Raw genomic sequence first — 14,888 nt, 5'->3', positions numbered from 1 at the left:
ACCGCCTCGGCAGCAGGCTCTTGTTTTCTCTTATCGGCTCTGAGGATGCGGGGGCGCTCTCATTTACGTTAAAAGTTATTAGCCTATGGTCGGAGAGGCACGCTTCCGCGTGCACTCTCCAGTTTGATATTGCCAGTGGGCTGGCGAGCGAGAAAAGCGTCGCGTCTGGGGTCGATTCCCCGATCGAGGTAAAAAACGTCGGGATCGAGGGTAGGTCACCCTTGGCGACACTTAGGCCGCTGCTAAGGACGAAGTCCACCACTGTATTGTTCCTTACGGAGTTTCTATCCTCGCGAAGTGAGGTGTCACCCCACAAAGTGGAATGAGCGTTAAGGTCGGCGCCGACGACGACGTTGCGTCCCGCAAGGGCGTCGACAGCTCGAGAGAGTCCGTTTATGTGGCCTTCGGGAGAATCGCCGTACTTGAAGTACGCAGATATACAGTACAAGTCAATGCCCGGTGCGGAAAGATGGATTACGGTGCGCCACCGATCCGAGTATTGACTCAGAAAGGTGACGCACAGGTCGCGATTAAAGACCACTATCGACGCTCCTGCGGGTTGGATCTCGAATATCCTGCACCTCGCGCCGACGCCTATTGTCCTTCCGAATGGGGCGTATGGCTCCTGAAGGAGTGCCACGTCAGTTCCTAAGGCTGCGGCTCTGTAACCAAATTCCGCAGTCGCTTCGCGCGATCTGCGGAGGTTTTGCTGCGCCACGAGCAGCTTGACATATGTCTGGGGAGGATTAGCCATTTGTGTTGGCCATCTCTCTTGCTAAAGCAGCCTTAAAGGCCGGGCAGCATTGATCTCCCGCTCTGTGTGGAAGGGTCTCGTGCTGTCGCCTAAGGCGGCAGCAGGTGGCGCAGTTTGCTGGCTTGTCACGGTTTGCGCACGACGCACTATCGTGCGCCCCGCTTCCGCACCAGTTGCAGGAGGCCTTAAGCGCTCTGCAGAACTTGGCTGAGTGGCCGTATAGGTGGCATTTATAGCACCTTAGGACCCTAAAGTGGTCCCTGATGCGATGAGCCATTAGTCCTATGTATATCAATCCGCTGTTGACCAGCTGGGCACGACATGAGGACGGGAGGGACACGATGACGTGAGAGGTGTCTTTATCTCGCGCTCTCAGTTTCGTAACAAGCTTAGCCGATTTGAGAAAGTCGGCTTTGCTAATAGGCACCTCACCCTCGATGTTCTGTGCAAACATCGAGGTGAGGAACGACTCGCCGGTCACGTCTCCTGGATCGTTCGGGACGTCGTGTATTATTACACGAGGGTCCTTTAGACCCTGAAGGGAGGCCCGTAGTCCGGCTTTCTCAAGGGCCGAGTTGAATCCTACGATTTTCTCGGCCTCGGACCGGTTTGCAACCAAGATACCGGTCGCGTTACCCGCGGCCGGTAGAACTCTCTTTATATGCAGCTTTGAATCTGCGGGGTTTACGGCTTTCGTGAAGGCCGCAATTGCCTCCTTGGAGGTTTTGATTTTATCCCCGATAGGGACGAGTCTCACGACCGATGAGTATGCCATCGGTGAGGGCTGCGGCGCTTGAGGAGACCCCCTCAGCTCTCTCACGAGGCTTGCGGTGGTCGGCTGCTGCGGCTGAATATGACGCTCTATTCGTCGAATAGACTGCTCGATTGACGCCAGTCTAGTTTCTGCTCCCTCATTAGAGGGAGAAGAAGGTTTATCCGCTTTTTCGGTTTCCTTCTCATGGAGGGACTTAATTGTCGCCGCTATCAGAGTAAGACTCTGACGAGCAGCGGCTGTGAGGCAGTCGGACGACCGAGCGATCAAGACGATCTTCTCGCACTGGGCAAGAATGCTCGTCTCGGAAGCTGTAAGCTCCAAGGCCTCTTCTGTATGCGGCTTCTGCGTGAGGGCCGGAAAGTCCTCTTTAACGCGTTTTTTGTTCGCGGGGGGCGACGGGGGCGATGTTTGTCGCTTACGCGTTGGTTGCGCCGAAAGGCAGTCCATAAGCTCCTGGATAGAGCTGGAGGAGCTTGAGGAGCTCATGCGACGCGAGGTAGAGGGAACTCCCCTAGAGGGGGCCTCTGGTTTCGATTTTTCCATCGGTTTTTTTAGTGTCTCGGGTGTTGTGACCGGTGTCGCGGGTGTTGTGACCGGTGTCGAGAGGGATGTTTTTTTTTTGGCTGCGGGTGTTGCAGTCTTCGGTCTCGGGACCGAGACCTTGGCAGCCCCCTTTTTATGGGGGGCTGATGCTTTGCTCATTATGAGCTTTTATATATAAGTAAGAAAAAAAAATTAAAAAAAAAAAATTTTTTAATAAAAAAAAATTAATAAAAAGTAAAAGGGGTTCCCGCTGGTTGACGTTCGCTGGAGCGCGGAGGAGGTGATCGTTTGCGCGCGGGAGGGGGGGTCTGCTGTCGAGCGTGGGCCGATGCACGCTCGAGCTGCGTGAGCACGCGGTGATTCACGGCTATGCCGGCGGCCGGGCCAAAAAGTGCACCGAAGCAAATCGATACTTATCGGTTTCTTGTCGGGCCGATTGATGTCTTGATGGGATCAGGTGTTGGTGCGGCCCTTCTGTGCCAAAGATTGACCCAGAATGTGCCGTGTGTCCGCTTTTGGTTGTCGACTCGTTCGGAGCTCGTGAGAACTGCCGCTCGGTTCGGCTACTGGAGCGCGACTGCTTAGAAATATAGTATCGTTTTTGAATTTACATAAGGTTTGGTTTGTGCTTAAACATCAAGCGGACGTTTCGCTACTGTATGTATTATTATTAAAAATCGCTACTGTGTATTTTTCAGAAAATTTATATTTTCACTAGTATAAATATAATTTCACTGGTCCATATCAGTAAAAATGTATTTGGCTTTAAAAAACGATATATTGCTCTAGAACTATTTTTAAAAATTAAATTCGCTAGTGGCGTACAGAACCACATTACGTCGCTTTTTGAGACGTTTCATGATTGTCAAATGGTAGTTTAGAACAACATATAATTTCACTAGCTTTAGATAAATTACATTTTTACTAGTAGAAATATATATCTACCGGTGAAAATGTATTTTAAGGTGATTTCACTAAAATGACAGTGAAAATATAGTTGTACACGTTCACTGTATCATATATTACATATATTGACTAAGTATAAAAATTGATTCCTTGATGAAATTGACCAATTTTATGATACATAATCAATTAAAGTTATTGTGCACTGATAGTAAAAAATAAATAAACTGTAAAATATCTTACTATTATGGAAAATTTATATTTATTTTGTTCTTGTCATAAAAAATCAAATTAAAGCAATGTCTTTTTTTGCAATATAATACACCAATAAAATGATTTAAAAATATTTGTATATAGTATTAATTAGATTATTTACTATAGCAATATATTGTACCTGTTTATGTAGTCAAAGCATATATTGATTATATATAGGTTATTTGCGATTTGTTTATTTTGATTATATATCAAAGCAATATTGCACAACTTTGTTTGATGTACCACTCACTAAATTGTGTAGTAGGTAAAAATACAAATATATATATATGTGGGTATTTGAATATAAATTTAGAATGAAAAGCATGGAAATATAAAGGTATACTTGTACAATATTTTCATACATTAGCAGACAGGCGTCACAAATATGTTTAATTGAAAATAATATATATGTTTGTAACGCCTGTCGTTCTACATCATCCCTATTGAAAATTCCACACAGCGTCGATAGTATCTTTATAGAAAATTTTCACAATTTGCTTCCAAGTCTACAGGGAGCGGGCGTATCGTTAGCGTTGTTCGCATACGTGTTCGAATGTTGAAAGTCGCTTAATAAGCGAGCGCTTTCCCGGGGGGTGTTCTAAAGTTTTGCCTGTCGGTAATGTTTTCGGGATACTTCCGACGCCGACATATTGGTTTACACGAGCTTTTGAAAATATTGGGGCGGAAATCAAAGTTTCAAAGTATTTTTGTCGCCGCTTCGCAAGGACATATCTTTATCCCGCAACCCCAGCTTCGAGAAAGGGTGCATCGCTGCTTTAATCTAGATTCTTTAAAACTCGATCGAAAATGCTATTATTGACCGCAGAATGTTTGGCTGCTTTCGAAATATATGTATGTTCAAAACATGCATTACAATGACCACAGATAGAGCGAATGTCTTATACATGGAATTGAATAACTGTTCGAATAATGAAATTCACATACCTTCCATTAATATAATTTACAAAATTTGTTGAATAATTACTCATATTGATTTTTTAAAATATAATTCTAAATTATATATCGGTTCACTGTATTAATTTATTTGTCATAGAATTAGGTGCCTATCATAAATTTGTCATCTTCATATGGATATAATCCTTTTCGATGAGGAGCCTTGGCGTCTTTCAGAAATTCTTTTCTCATTGTTGGAATTGTAAGTTATGTATAATAATTATTTGGCGTAAAACAATATTTTAAAATATTTTAATTTGCAGTATTGCCCTAAATATACATGTTGTTTATTTATGATGGTTTTAGGATTTAACATCGGAATTGTATAGTTAATCTAAAACTCTAGGATATATTATACATTTATCACGTGTATTATACAAATATCGAATCCTAGATTTTCCCGAGCTTATTAAAGTGAGAATCTCGATTCTTGGGATTTGAAAAAAAAATTGAATTCCTTTTCGCAACGTAACCTGATTTTGAACTTTTGCGAGATCCTTGCTGGTCACTTTGCAAATCTTTGGTGCAGCGCTCGTTCTGATCTGGCCCTTCTCATTTTTATCGTCTCTTCTGGAACTTTTACGAGCGTTTCGCATTGCATTTGGTTCCGGTGTACATTTACGGCAAAAAGGTCGTGAAAGCATTATGGAAATGTATGCATGAGCTTTTTCCGGCCGAGGATTCATTTCCAATATTTGCCTTAACCGATTGTATAAAATTGCGCGGACGGTGGAGAATGGGTCGGCTGTTAGGATCTCAAAAAGTTGTTATACCCTGTGTAGGTCGTATATAACAAAATATGTGTGTATGTACTTCCATATAATATTTATACACAATCGTGGGCTGTGCAAAAAGTTTTGGAATTTAAATTTTAAAACAAATCAGCCTTGTGTTCTTTAAAGCTCAGCTCAACTATAAACATTTGTATTATACATATAAGTATATGTAATTCATAATATATTGAGTTATGATGCTGTGAAGATTCTTTTTTTTTTAATTTAACTTTTAAAATGTTACTATGAACCTCAATTCATATTTTATTTTGGATTTATAAGTTTAGCGCCAGCACACTTTTTTTTGGCACCTAAACGAATTGTGGCAACCGTTCCCAATACAAGATAACGACGTTTATGGACTGAATTTTAAATAGTTTTCTAATGGTTCTTGAAACCGAGAAATATAAAAAGTTTTTAAAGATATATAAAGCTTCTGTTTTTCTGTATAAATATCGTTCTTTTGAGAACTCTTCTTTTCTTCAGACACTGGTATATCAAGAGTTTTGATGTCAAGTTTTTTTTAATCCTTGACTTTTTGAGCCTCTATTGAATGCCTTTTAATGGGCAAACACCGGTGCACTCATTGAAGATGCCGAGCCTTTATTTTTGTTCTCTGAAACTGCAGCTTCTACGCTGCATCCACGAAGTAAGACCTTCCTTAGAAAGTCTACGTCTACATTTATGGCATTCTCTAGTGAAGGCCTCTAATGGCACTTTCTAGTGAGATCGCAGCCCACAGAGTTTCAGCCAGAAGTTACTTCGTCTTCACGAGAAAGACAAGAAAATATTAACCGCTAGATGGCGCGTCACAAGAATCTGTGCCCCTGAATAACATGCTCCATAAGCATTGGTGATTTTTATTAGTGCTTTTTTATGTGTTCTATATATAATAATACAATTAAAAATGTTTTGTTGAAATCTAACACTAATATTATGCTTTCCTTGAGTTTATCAGTGTCAACGAATGCCATTACATTTATTATTTCTTGGTAAATATCGCTTCTCATTTTTTTAAATTCATGACACGTTTTTGAGGTTATCAAAATTTTCCTGTTTACAACCTCATTGTCGTAAATATGTTATTATAAATTTTATCAGCAGTTGCTCTTTGCCACTTACGTGTTCTCTTTATTACTTAACGTGACTAGGAATCTGCCATATTTTTATTATTTATTTATAAATATGATTATTTATTTATTATTTATTAAAATGAACTATTGTTTCACTAGAATTTAATTTTGTTTATTTGGCAGTGCAGTACCATTTTTTTTAGAAAGTACAGATATTACATAGTTAGAAATAGAAATTTGTGAATATACATTTTAATTAAAAAAATAATAAAATATATATAGCTGCGCAGTGGAATTGTTATTACTAAATTAAAACACAGTTTTTCAAATATTCTATAAATATTCAACTAGGTTTTAACTCTGCTATTATTTGTAGCAATAAATACATAATGCTACACTCCATAAATAATCAAATAAAAAACTTCCTTCAACAACACAGACTTGTTTTTATCAAAATATAAGATCTTGTGTTCCTGAATTTGGGTTTTCGTGGCAACTGTATTAGCAAAAAATATTTGCAAATCTATATATTTTATTTTTTTACTAATTGCTAAAAAGTATATAGTAAGAGAAAATAAAATAGGGGATCTTTATTTATTTTTTCTTAAATGTAATTTAAAATGATTTTCATAATAACACAATATTTTGATTTGCAGCAGAGGTTAAATATATTTATTTACAGAATCAGTAAATATTGCAGAAAATATTTTATTGATATTTTGTAAAATTCTACAATATTTTAAAACCTTTTCGATTAAGAGTGAAATCCAAAGATTCACGAGTAAAATATCGTGTATTTATTTATTTTATCATTCATTTTTTTAAGGCACATAAATATCAATTTGGTTAATTGCACGCGCTGCCACATTATTAGAGGCGATGCAGATAACGACTGAGCGTCCGAAAAAAAATATTGTACTCTATATTAATTACGGCACCGGCGCCTTTCATTAGAGGCTCGATAAATTTCCCTGCGTGATACGTGATAAAAATTCTAACGCAAGTATTACTTTTTAAATGATGATACATTTTGATAAACTTTATCGCGACCATAAAATGGCTATATGGCCGCAGGGTCATAACCGCTGTCCTGACAGTTATCCATTTTATATTAACTGCGGACATCGTTCCTGGTTAATATTTGCCTAGTTATGGACGCAAACTGATGCTCAAATTTCTCAATTAAGCCTCGTAAATCACACTGTAAATAATGAAAACAAAGGGAAAGTGTGTGACTTTGTTAGCGTACGCACAGGTGAGCGCGGAGAGATAGTGTGAAACATTTGATATGCATTTTCCACCCCTTTATACCCTTTATTAACTATAAAATTAATGTTGTATTGTTTGATTACTTTCATAAATAAAAAGCTACGTTTACGCTTCATCTAATTACAGTAGTATATCGTAGAAATATATATATATATTTAAATATGATTTCACGAACGATACCTAATAGTATCTATTTTTAAACACGCCTGCTTTGAGTTACTATCAAGATCTCGAAATGAGCTCCATTCCTAAATAAATTCATTGCATTGAATCATTGCGAGTATTTAAGCGCTCGTAACTAATTTTCCTTACTTTGTACGCATAAGTTGTATAAATGTACTGCGAGTATGTGCTTAGAACGGGACGCTCTAAAGTAAACATCTACTGTCAGCTCGTTCCGGATGTTCCGTAGAGTATTTGTAAACTAGCCCTTGTTTTATGCTTGCTCCGCAACTGCAATTCTTGCCGATGTTTACCCTAACCGGCACCGCAAACAGTTTGAACATCCCTGATTTAATTGGTTTCAAGCGACCGACGATAAGAACGACCGGACGTGCGCCCATGTTGAACCAATCAATTAGCCATAAAGTTCTAATATTACTTTTGAACGACGTAAGGGTGTAAAATATTATATAATATTTTATTGATTTCACAAGTGTATACTTTATTCAATTTGTATAGCCATTAATCAATAAAGTCAACCTTATCTTATTTTTATTCAAATTAAATCGTGTCTGGTAGATCGAAATTAATAATATGTAATAATAAACTTATTTTGATAATCTTAGTGGTGTTGATTTATCTCTCAGTATAATTTAAAAAAATATTGTTTTAATTAGATTTAAAATAAAATCATGTCTAGAAAATTAGGCATAGAACATCCGATGTTTTTAAACCGACTTGAAGCAGAATTGCTTTATGATTGCAGCACTCTTCGCTATTTTTTGTTGCAAAATTAAATACATAACTTTCTTCACATTCTTACATATCCTTCATATTTTCCTGAACTTTACATTACAGATTATGACCTTTAAAAAATCATTGTAGTTTAATAACCAGAGTGGTATTATGAAGGTTTTCGACAACTTCACAACCTTTAAAGGGATTCATTCGTTGTTAGCCAAATACCATTTTTTAATAGACATATTTAAAAAATATTTTTTTTATATCGGACTAAAAATATTGGCAATTTCGTATTTAACAACTTTAAAGACATAATTTATTTTTAATATTATCAAACTCTCCGTCAACGAAATTGGGTCTAAGTTTTCTTCAAGCAGAATTAAGGGTTCTCATAGTAAACCTAGTTCATGCTTTATTGATGGTCTTGAGGCAGTTCACAATGTGGGAATTATTTTTCCAAAAGTCTCTGAGGGTAATATTTCTTCCTTCGGTCATTTCGAAGCATCACTGAATTAGTAACTTGGTCTAAAGCTTTTTGAAATTCGAGATGCCCTGTTGATCCATGGACTCTGTGTTTGTAAGAAGTAATTAGATCTTAATGAACTCAAAATTTTCCAGTAGATTGTCTTTAACATCTGGAGGATCAGCAGAAGCCTTATCCATAACCAACTTTAAGGTTTGGAAAGTCTAGGGGTGTATTTGGTAGTCAGTAAGACTCAGGTCTTGTTAAAGTTTTATTACCTTATATTTACAATTGTTGTGAGATGTTTTTTCCAAGCTTGGGAGGTCCTCAGAGGTCTAGTAGGTGGCGTGGTAGCGAGGGTACAGCGGAAGTTGAACCCTCTATGCTATGATGATGTTCGGGTTCCTCTCGGTATGTGAGCACTCATGTATGTTGTCCGCGGGCGGCGGGTGTCTGCTGATCTCTTCGAGTGGCTGCTGCTTTCTCCTCATCGGAGTCCAGGCTTAAGTATCCAGGGCTGCAAAGCTTGCTGATGCTTCGTAGAACAACGAAATAGATATACGCCTTAAGAAAGCCACGTTCGCTTGATGGACATTGCCCAAGGTCGTATTGCATTGCAACGGAAATCTTGTGAATCCGATGATTTATTATATCCATGACCGTTTCGCAACAAAATAATACTCTCTTAATGACGGAAAATATTTACTGTAAAAACAAAACTCGTGTTATTTATGCCATTTTTTCTGGTAGTAACGAGGGCTTATGTGTGTGGTCACTCTTTTATGCTATTGGGTTATGTCCTTGTTAATGGATGACTATTTTGGTCACAGTAATTTATAGCAAGTTTTGCGACAAAGATCCTTTCAAACGTGGACATCTGTGTGTGGTCGCTACACAACAAAAGTAGCAAATTATTTTTCAAAAGGTATGTCATTATTGCATATCAATAAAAATTATCGGCTTAGTTAGGAAGAAAGTTACGTAATACGTACTGCTCGTATTGCAAAACATCGCTCGCTTATCAAATCAAAATTGATTAAAAAAATGCTCGTATTGCAAAACACTTTTTCTGTTCTACTGTATGCTTGTTCCATCGAACTTTAGAATTCATAGTCACTCCTAACTACTCTTTTTCTTAGAGTTCTAATTTTTAATTTATAAACAGAGAGAGGATTTTCCTTTTAATTGTTAGGATTTCCCTTTGATGTACCAATGCTTTTTCCAATTGCCGATTTGTGATTTACTTACTGCGCTTTGAAGTTTGCCAGTAATTTCCTTCGTGTTTGAACACGTTGCCGTGATTGCAGTATCATCAGCAAAAGTTTCAATTTTTAATTTTGGATACTTTGGTATATTTGCAGTATATAATATAAATAAGGTAGTTCTGAATTTACCGCCTTGCGGGATTTCAGTAGATATTTTATTGAAACTTCCATAAGTCACCTACTCATATTACTGATCTATCGTGAAAGTCACACTGAAAGGGATTCAAGTCTTGTACCTGTAAATATATTTAAATAATAATTCTGGAAACTTTTAGGTACTTTGTCCTTTGACGAATGTTCAAAAATTCAAGATATTAAGGGTAGTAATAATAAAAGTGATTTTTGCAGTAGTTCAATTACCGAGTTTACTACGTTTTAGTTGCAGCAATATGTGGACGTCTGGCACAAATAATATTTTTGATTATAAACTTTTTCTAATCTCATTGGTAGATCATAAATTAAAATCAAGTGGGTCACTCTGCTCTGTACCTCAGCGGTGAACGGACGCATCCGCGCCTGCTCTCGCTGCCGTTCAAAGCTCCGACCCCCCACCCGCGACCATTTGCAACAATACGACGCCAGAGACATTATCGGCGCGATGAAGAAGACGCTTACGCGCAAGCGTGCGGTGGGTACGTTAAAAGCGTACCTATCGCCATCAGCAGAACAAGAATGGCAGATGCCAAAGAAAACTGCCCGACCCTCTACTGACGCGAACCTGTTGCCGACTTCAAGTCAAAACAGGTACGACAAACTCCCCGAAGTTGCCGGGAGTAAACACTCAAGAGTGCCACCTGTCATCATGGAGGTGGTTGGCACACATCTCCAGACCATCGACCTTATCAAGTCGATGACCAAATCAGGAAATTTTACTCTCCGCTACACCGGAAGAGGTAATGTTTCTATCCAGTGTGCGACGCTCGAACTGCGAGCGACCCTGATGGATGGTTTGAAGGGCCGCCGTGCCTTTCACACCTTTATTGCCGACGAAGACAAGACAGTTAAATCTGTCTTGAGGGGGCTTCCTGAGGTTCCCGTTGAAGAAATCGCTGCTGATTTGGAGCGGCAAGGATTAAGCGTCGTCAAAGTAACGGCGATGAACACCAAGGCAGAGACCTCCTCGCGGCTCTACCTGACGCAATTTTCCGCTGAGACGACGGTGACGTCCATAAGAAGCATCCGGTACGTTTGCTTCACTAAGGCCACGCTTGAAAAATACAAGCGTAATAAGTCGCACGCGACTCAATGTTTCAGATGCCAGCAGTATGGCCACGCTGCGAGGAACTGCCAACGAGACCCCAGATGCGTGAAATGCACAGGAAACCACGCCACTTCCGAATGCACTAAAAAAGACCGAGAGACGCCAGCAACCTGCACTGGATGCAGTGGAAGTCACCCGGCCAACTACAAGGACTGTCCTCGCAGGACAGAATATCTCCAGCAGATGAAGAAGAGGCAGCAAAAGCCACATACCGCCGTACAGACCGCACCCAAGCCAACGTTCGCTCTGGAACAGAGTCAGTTTCCTGCCCTTCGGCCAACGAAACCAGCAGTGAAAAAACCGACTATCGTCCCGGAAGCCACCCCAATTAAGACGCAACAACGCCCCCAAGCCCGACAGTCTGAGAAGCCCTCATCAGAAGCCATGTCTACTGATGAGCTTCGCAGGATGCTGACTATCCTCCAGGAAATCCGAACTAAGGCCGGAAAGTGCGCTAGCAAAATTGAAATTGCTTTGATGATGGTCGAGTATCTTGATGACCTCTTCTAAAGAAGACATTCAACTCATGACGTGGAATTCCCGTGGGATCCGAAACAAAACCGGAGAGCTGGAGCTGTTAATCAGTGAGTACAAACTTGATATTGTCATAGTCACCGAAACTTATCTAAAACCACATGTTAACGTATATTTACCTAACTTTGCCTGCATTCGGAGGGACCGACCCTCAAGGCCAGGCGGAGGGGTCGCGATATTTGTTAAAAAATCGATAAAACACGCGCGTATAAACACTAACACTAATAATCTAGAAACCGTCGCGATTCAAATTATTCATAAAAATAAAATAATAATAATTGCTGCGGGGTATAATTCGCCTAGTGATGAACTGCTCCGGAGTGATCTAGATTCGATATTTTCTTTAGGAGACTCGGTCATTCTGACTGGGGACTTCAATGCCCGTCATATGCATTGGGGCTGTTCTGGGGCAAATCGATCTGGAGCGTCACTTTTTAACTACTTGAGCGACTCTGACACGATTGTCAACTTTCCAAATTCACCGTCGCATTACCCTTCCAATCACATGACGCCGTCAATTCTGGATATTGCTTTGGTCAAGGGTAACTTAAATATGTCAGAAATGTATTGCGTTCAGGCATTGTCTTCTGACCATCTTCCAGTGTTATTCTCGCTGGAGGGTTCAGCGGAGGTAGTCTCTGAAACGCTTTTTGACTATTTAAAAGCTGACTGGAAAAAGTTTAAAGATATAGTCGAGTCTCGTTTGCAAGATGAGCGACAGAATTATACTCCGCATAACATTAAACAAATTGACGATGATATCAGTTATTTAACATCCGTTATCGAAGAAGCCAAAATATCATCAATACCGACGCGTAAAAATCATAATAATAAAAATCAACTTACTCCACAACTTATCGAAATAATAAAAATCAAAAATAAACTAAGAAAACAGTGGCAAAATAATAAATCTCCGCGACTTAAATCTGTAATAAACCGCGTAACTAGTTATATTCGCGATAAAATTCAGCAAATAAAAAATGAATCGTGGACGCGTAAGCTAAAAAATCTAAACCCGGCAGATAATTCCTTATGGAAAATAACTAAATCACTTAAATATAAACATTCGGAAATACCCCCATTAAAAAATGGAAACACCATCGCATGCACGAACAAGGATAAGGCAGAAAATTTAGCCAGCGCTTTCTCCACATCTTATTCGCTTACTGTAAATTACTTAGATTCAAAAATAGACAACAAAGTCGCCCGTGCGATACGAAATATTAATTCATCTAGCGTAGATATTAGTTTAATGAACAAAGTTGGTTTATCAGAAGTTAATAACATCATAAAAAATTTAAAGAATAGAAAAAGTCCCGGTATAGATAAATTAGATAACGTTACGATAAAACAACTTCCAAGAATTAGCATCAATTATCTAATAAATATTTTTAATGCCTGCTTATCTTTCGGGTACTTTCCCGCTATTTGGAAAACCGCAAAGATTCACCCAATTAGAAAGCCAGGAAAGGATAACACTATCGCTATTAATTATCGTCCAATAAGCCTATTACCGTCATTCAGTAAAATATTAGAAAAAATAATTTTATCACGTTTAAAGGGATCTTTGGGGAATAAAATTATCAATGAACAATTTGGCTTCCGCGAAAACCACTCTACGACTCATCAGCTCAATAGGTTAACAGAGCACATCTCCGCTAATTTTAACATGAAAAAATCAACGGGACTCTTAATGTTAGATGTGGAAAAAGCGTTTGATACTGTGTGGCATGATGGGTTGATTTACAAACTCCACAAATATAAAACCCCTAACTATCTGCTACACTTGTTACGCTCCTACCTTGATCGTCGAAGTTATGTTGTTTCAGTAAATAATGAACAATCGATACCGCGTAATATCCCAGCTGGTGTTCCTCAGGGGAGTTTACTTGGACCGTTCCTTTTCATTTTGTACACAAATGATATACCTATTTTTAAAAATACTTGTCTTTCAATGTATGCCGATGATACGGCGATAATGAGTAGCTCTTACGGTCTTAAGCCTATTTCAATAAAATTGCAAAAATCCTTAACTCTCATAAGTAATTATTTCAAAAAGTGGAAAATAAAAATAAATCAGGACAAAACGGAGGCTATAATTTTTACAACTCGAAGACAACCTTTGCCCCCGACTATTATAAGCGAGCAGGGAAAGTGTATAGAATGGAAGGCGAGCGTTAAGTACCTCGGAATTCACCTGGACACCAAGCTTAAATTTAATAAACATATAACCGAACTTAAATCTAAAGGGCTCGCAGCCATCGCGGCGTTAAAATCAATTTTTAATCGAAAAAGTGCGCTAACTACTAAAAATAAAATTCTATTATATAAGCAATTAATCAGACCGGCAATGACTTACGCCTGCCCAGTGTGGAGTAATACGTGTAATACTAACTTTTCTAAACTACAAGTTGTTCAAAATAAAGCTATAAAAATAATTTATAATACACCTTTTTATACTAACCTCAAAAAACTTCATAATAAATATTTAATTCCAACTATTAAAGAACATGTTCACCACCATACGAATAATTATTATAAAAATATACCGCGAGATCATACTAACCCGTTAATCTCAAGAATCGGTGATTACGACAAAAACAAACTTTTAAACAAATTTAAATATAAACACAAAATGCCAAAGCACATCTTGCTCTGACGCATAAATTTTATCTATTAATTTAACAGCACCAGGTCTACGAGTTTTATATTAAAAATATATATATTCATAATTTATAATTTTTTTTTTTTTTTTTTATTTTATTTTTTTTTCTTTTTTTTTTCTTTTTTTTTTTGTTAAGGGTGTTTATGTACTTTGACCTAAACTTCACGTATTTTATGTTTTTTATTATTATTCTTATTTTTGTAATTCCTCTTAATTTAGCTAATGAATCGTAAATTGTGATAATGGTAATTAACCAGCAACCAATGAAATGTAAATATTTATGTTTATAAAAATGTATTATTTAATTATGTAATAAACAAAATTAAAAAAAAAAAAAAAATCAAGTGGGTTTGTGATATATGGCTTCTAAAATTATAATTAAAGGATAAATGTGCACGTTTATGAGAAAATATAAACTCCTACTAAAAGTATTGCGATTTAAAAACAAGAAGAAATTAGGTTTAGTATGAAAAAAAGAGTCAGTTATGGTTATTGACA

At 38.1% G+C, this 14,888-nt stretch overlaps 1 protein-coding gene across 1 annotated transcript; it reads left to right on the top strand.

The window, feature by feature from the left end:
• The first annotated feature begins 10,411 nt into the window (after nucleotides 1–10,411).
• LOC148227372 (uncharacterized) lies at nucleotides 10,412–11,994 on the top strand. Its single transcript, XM_088201859.1, has 2 exons — nucleotides 10,412–11,112; nucleotides 11,185–11,994. Exons 1-2 carry the CDS (start codon nucleotides 10,529–10,531, stop codon nucleotides 11,699–11,701), a joined length of 1,101 nt encoding a protein of 366 aa, XP_088057985.1. The 5' UTR covers nucleotides 10,412–10,528; the 3' UTR covers nucleotides 11,702–11,994.
• Nucleotides 11,995–14,888: the final 2,894 nt, after the last annotated feature.

The sequence above is a fragment of the Plectrocnemia conspersa genome, unplaced genomic scaffold, assembly GCF_051122295.1.
Source record: "Plectrocnemia conspersa isolate PC_06_02 unplaced genomic scaffold, ASM5112229v1 ptg000013l, whole genome shotgun sequence".
Taxonomy (NCBI): Eukaryota; Metazoa; Arthropoda; class Insecta; order Trichoptera; family Polycentropodidae; genus Plectrocnemia; species Plectrocnemia conspersa.
The sequence above is the reverse complement of the archived record's forward strand: the minus strand, read 5'-3'. Positions and strand labels throughout refer to the sequence as shown.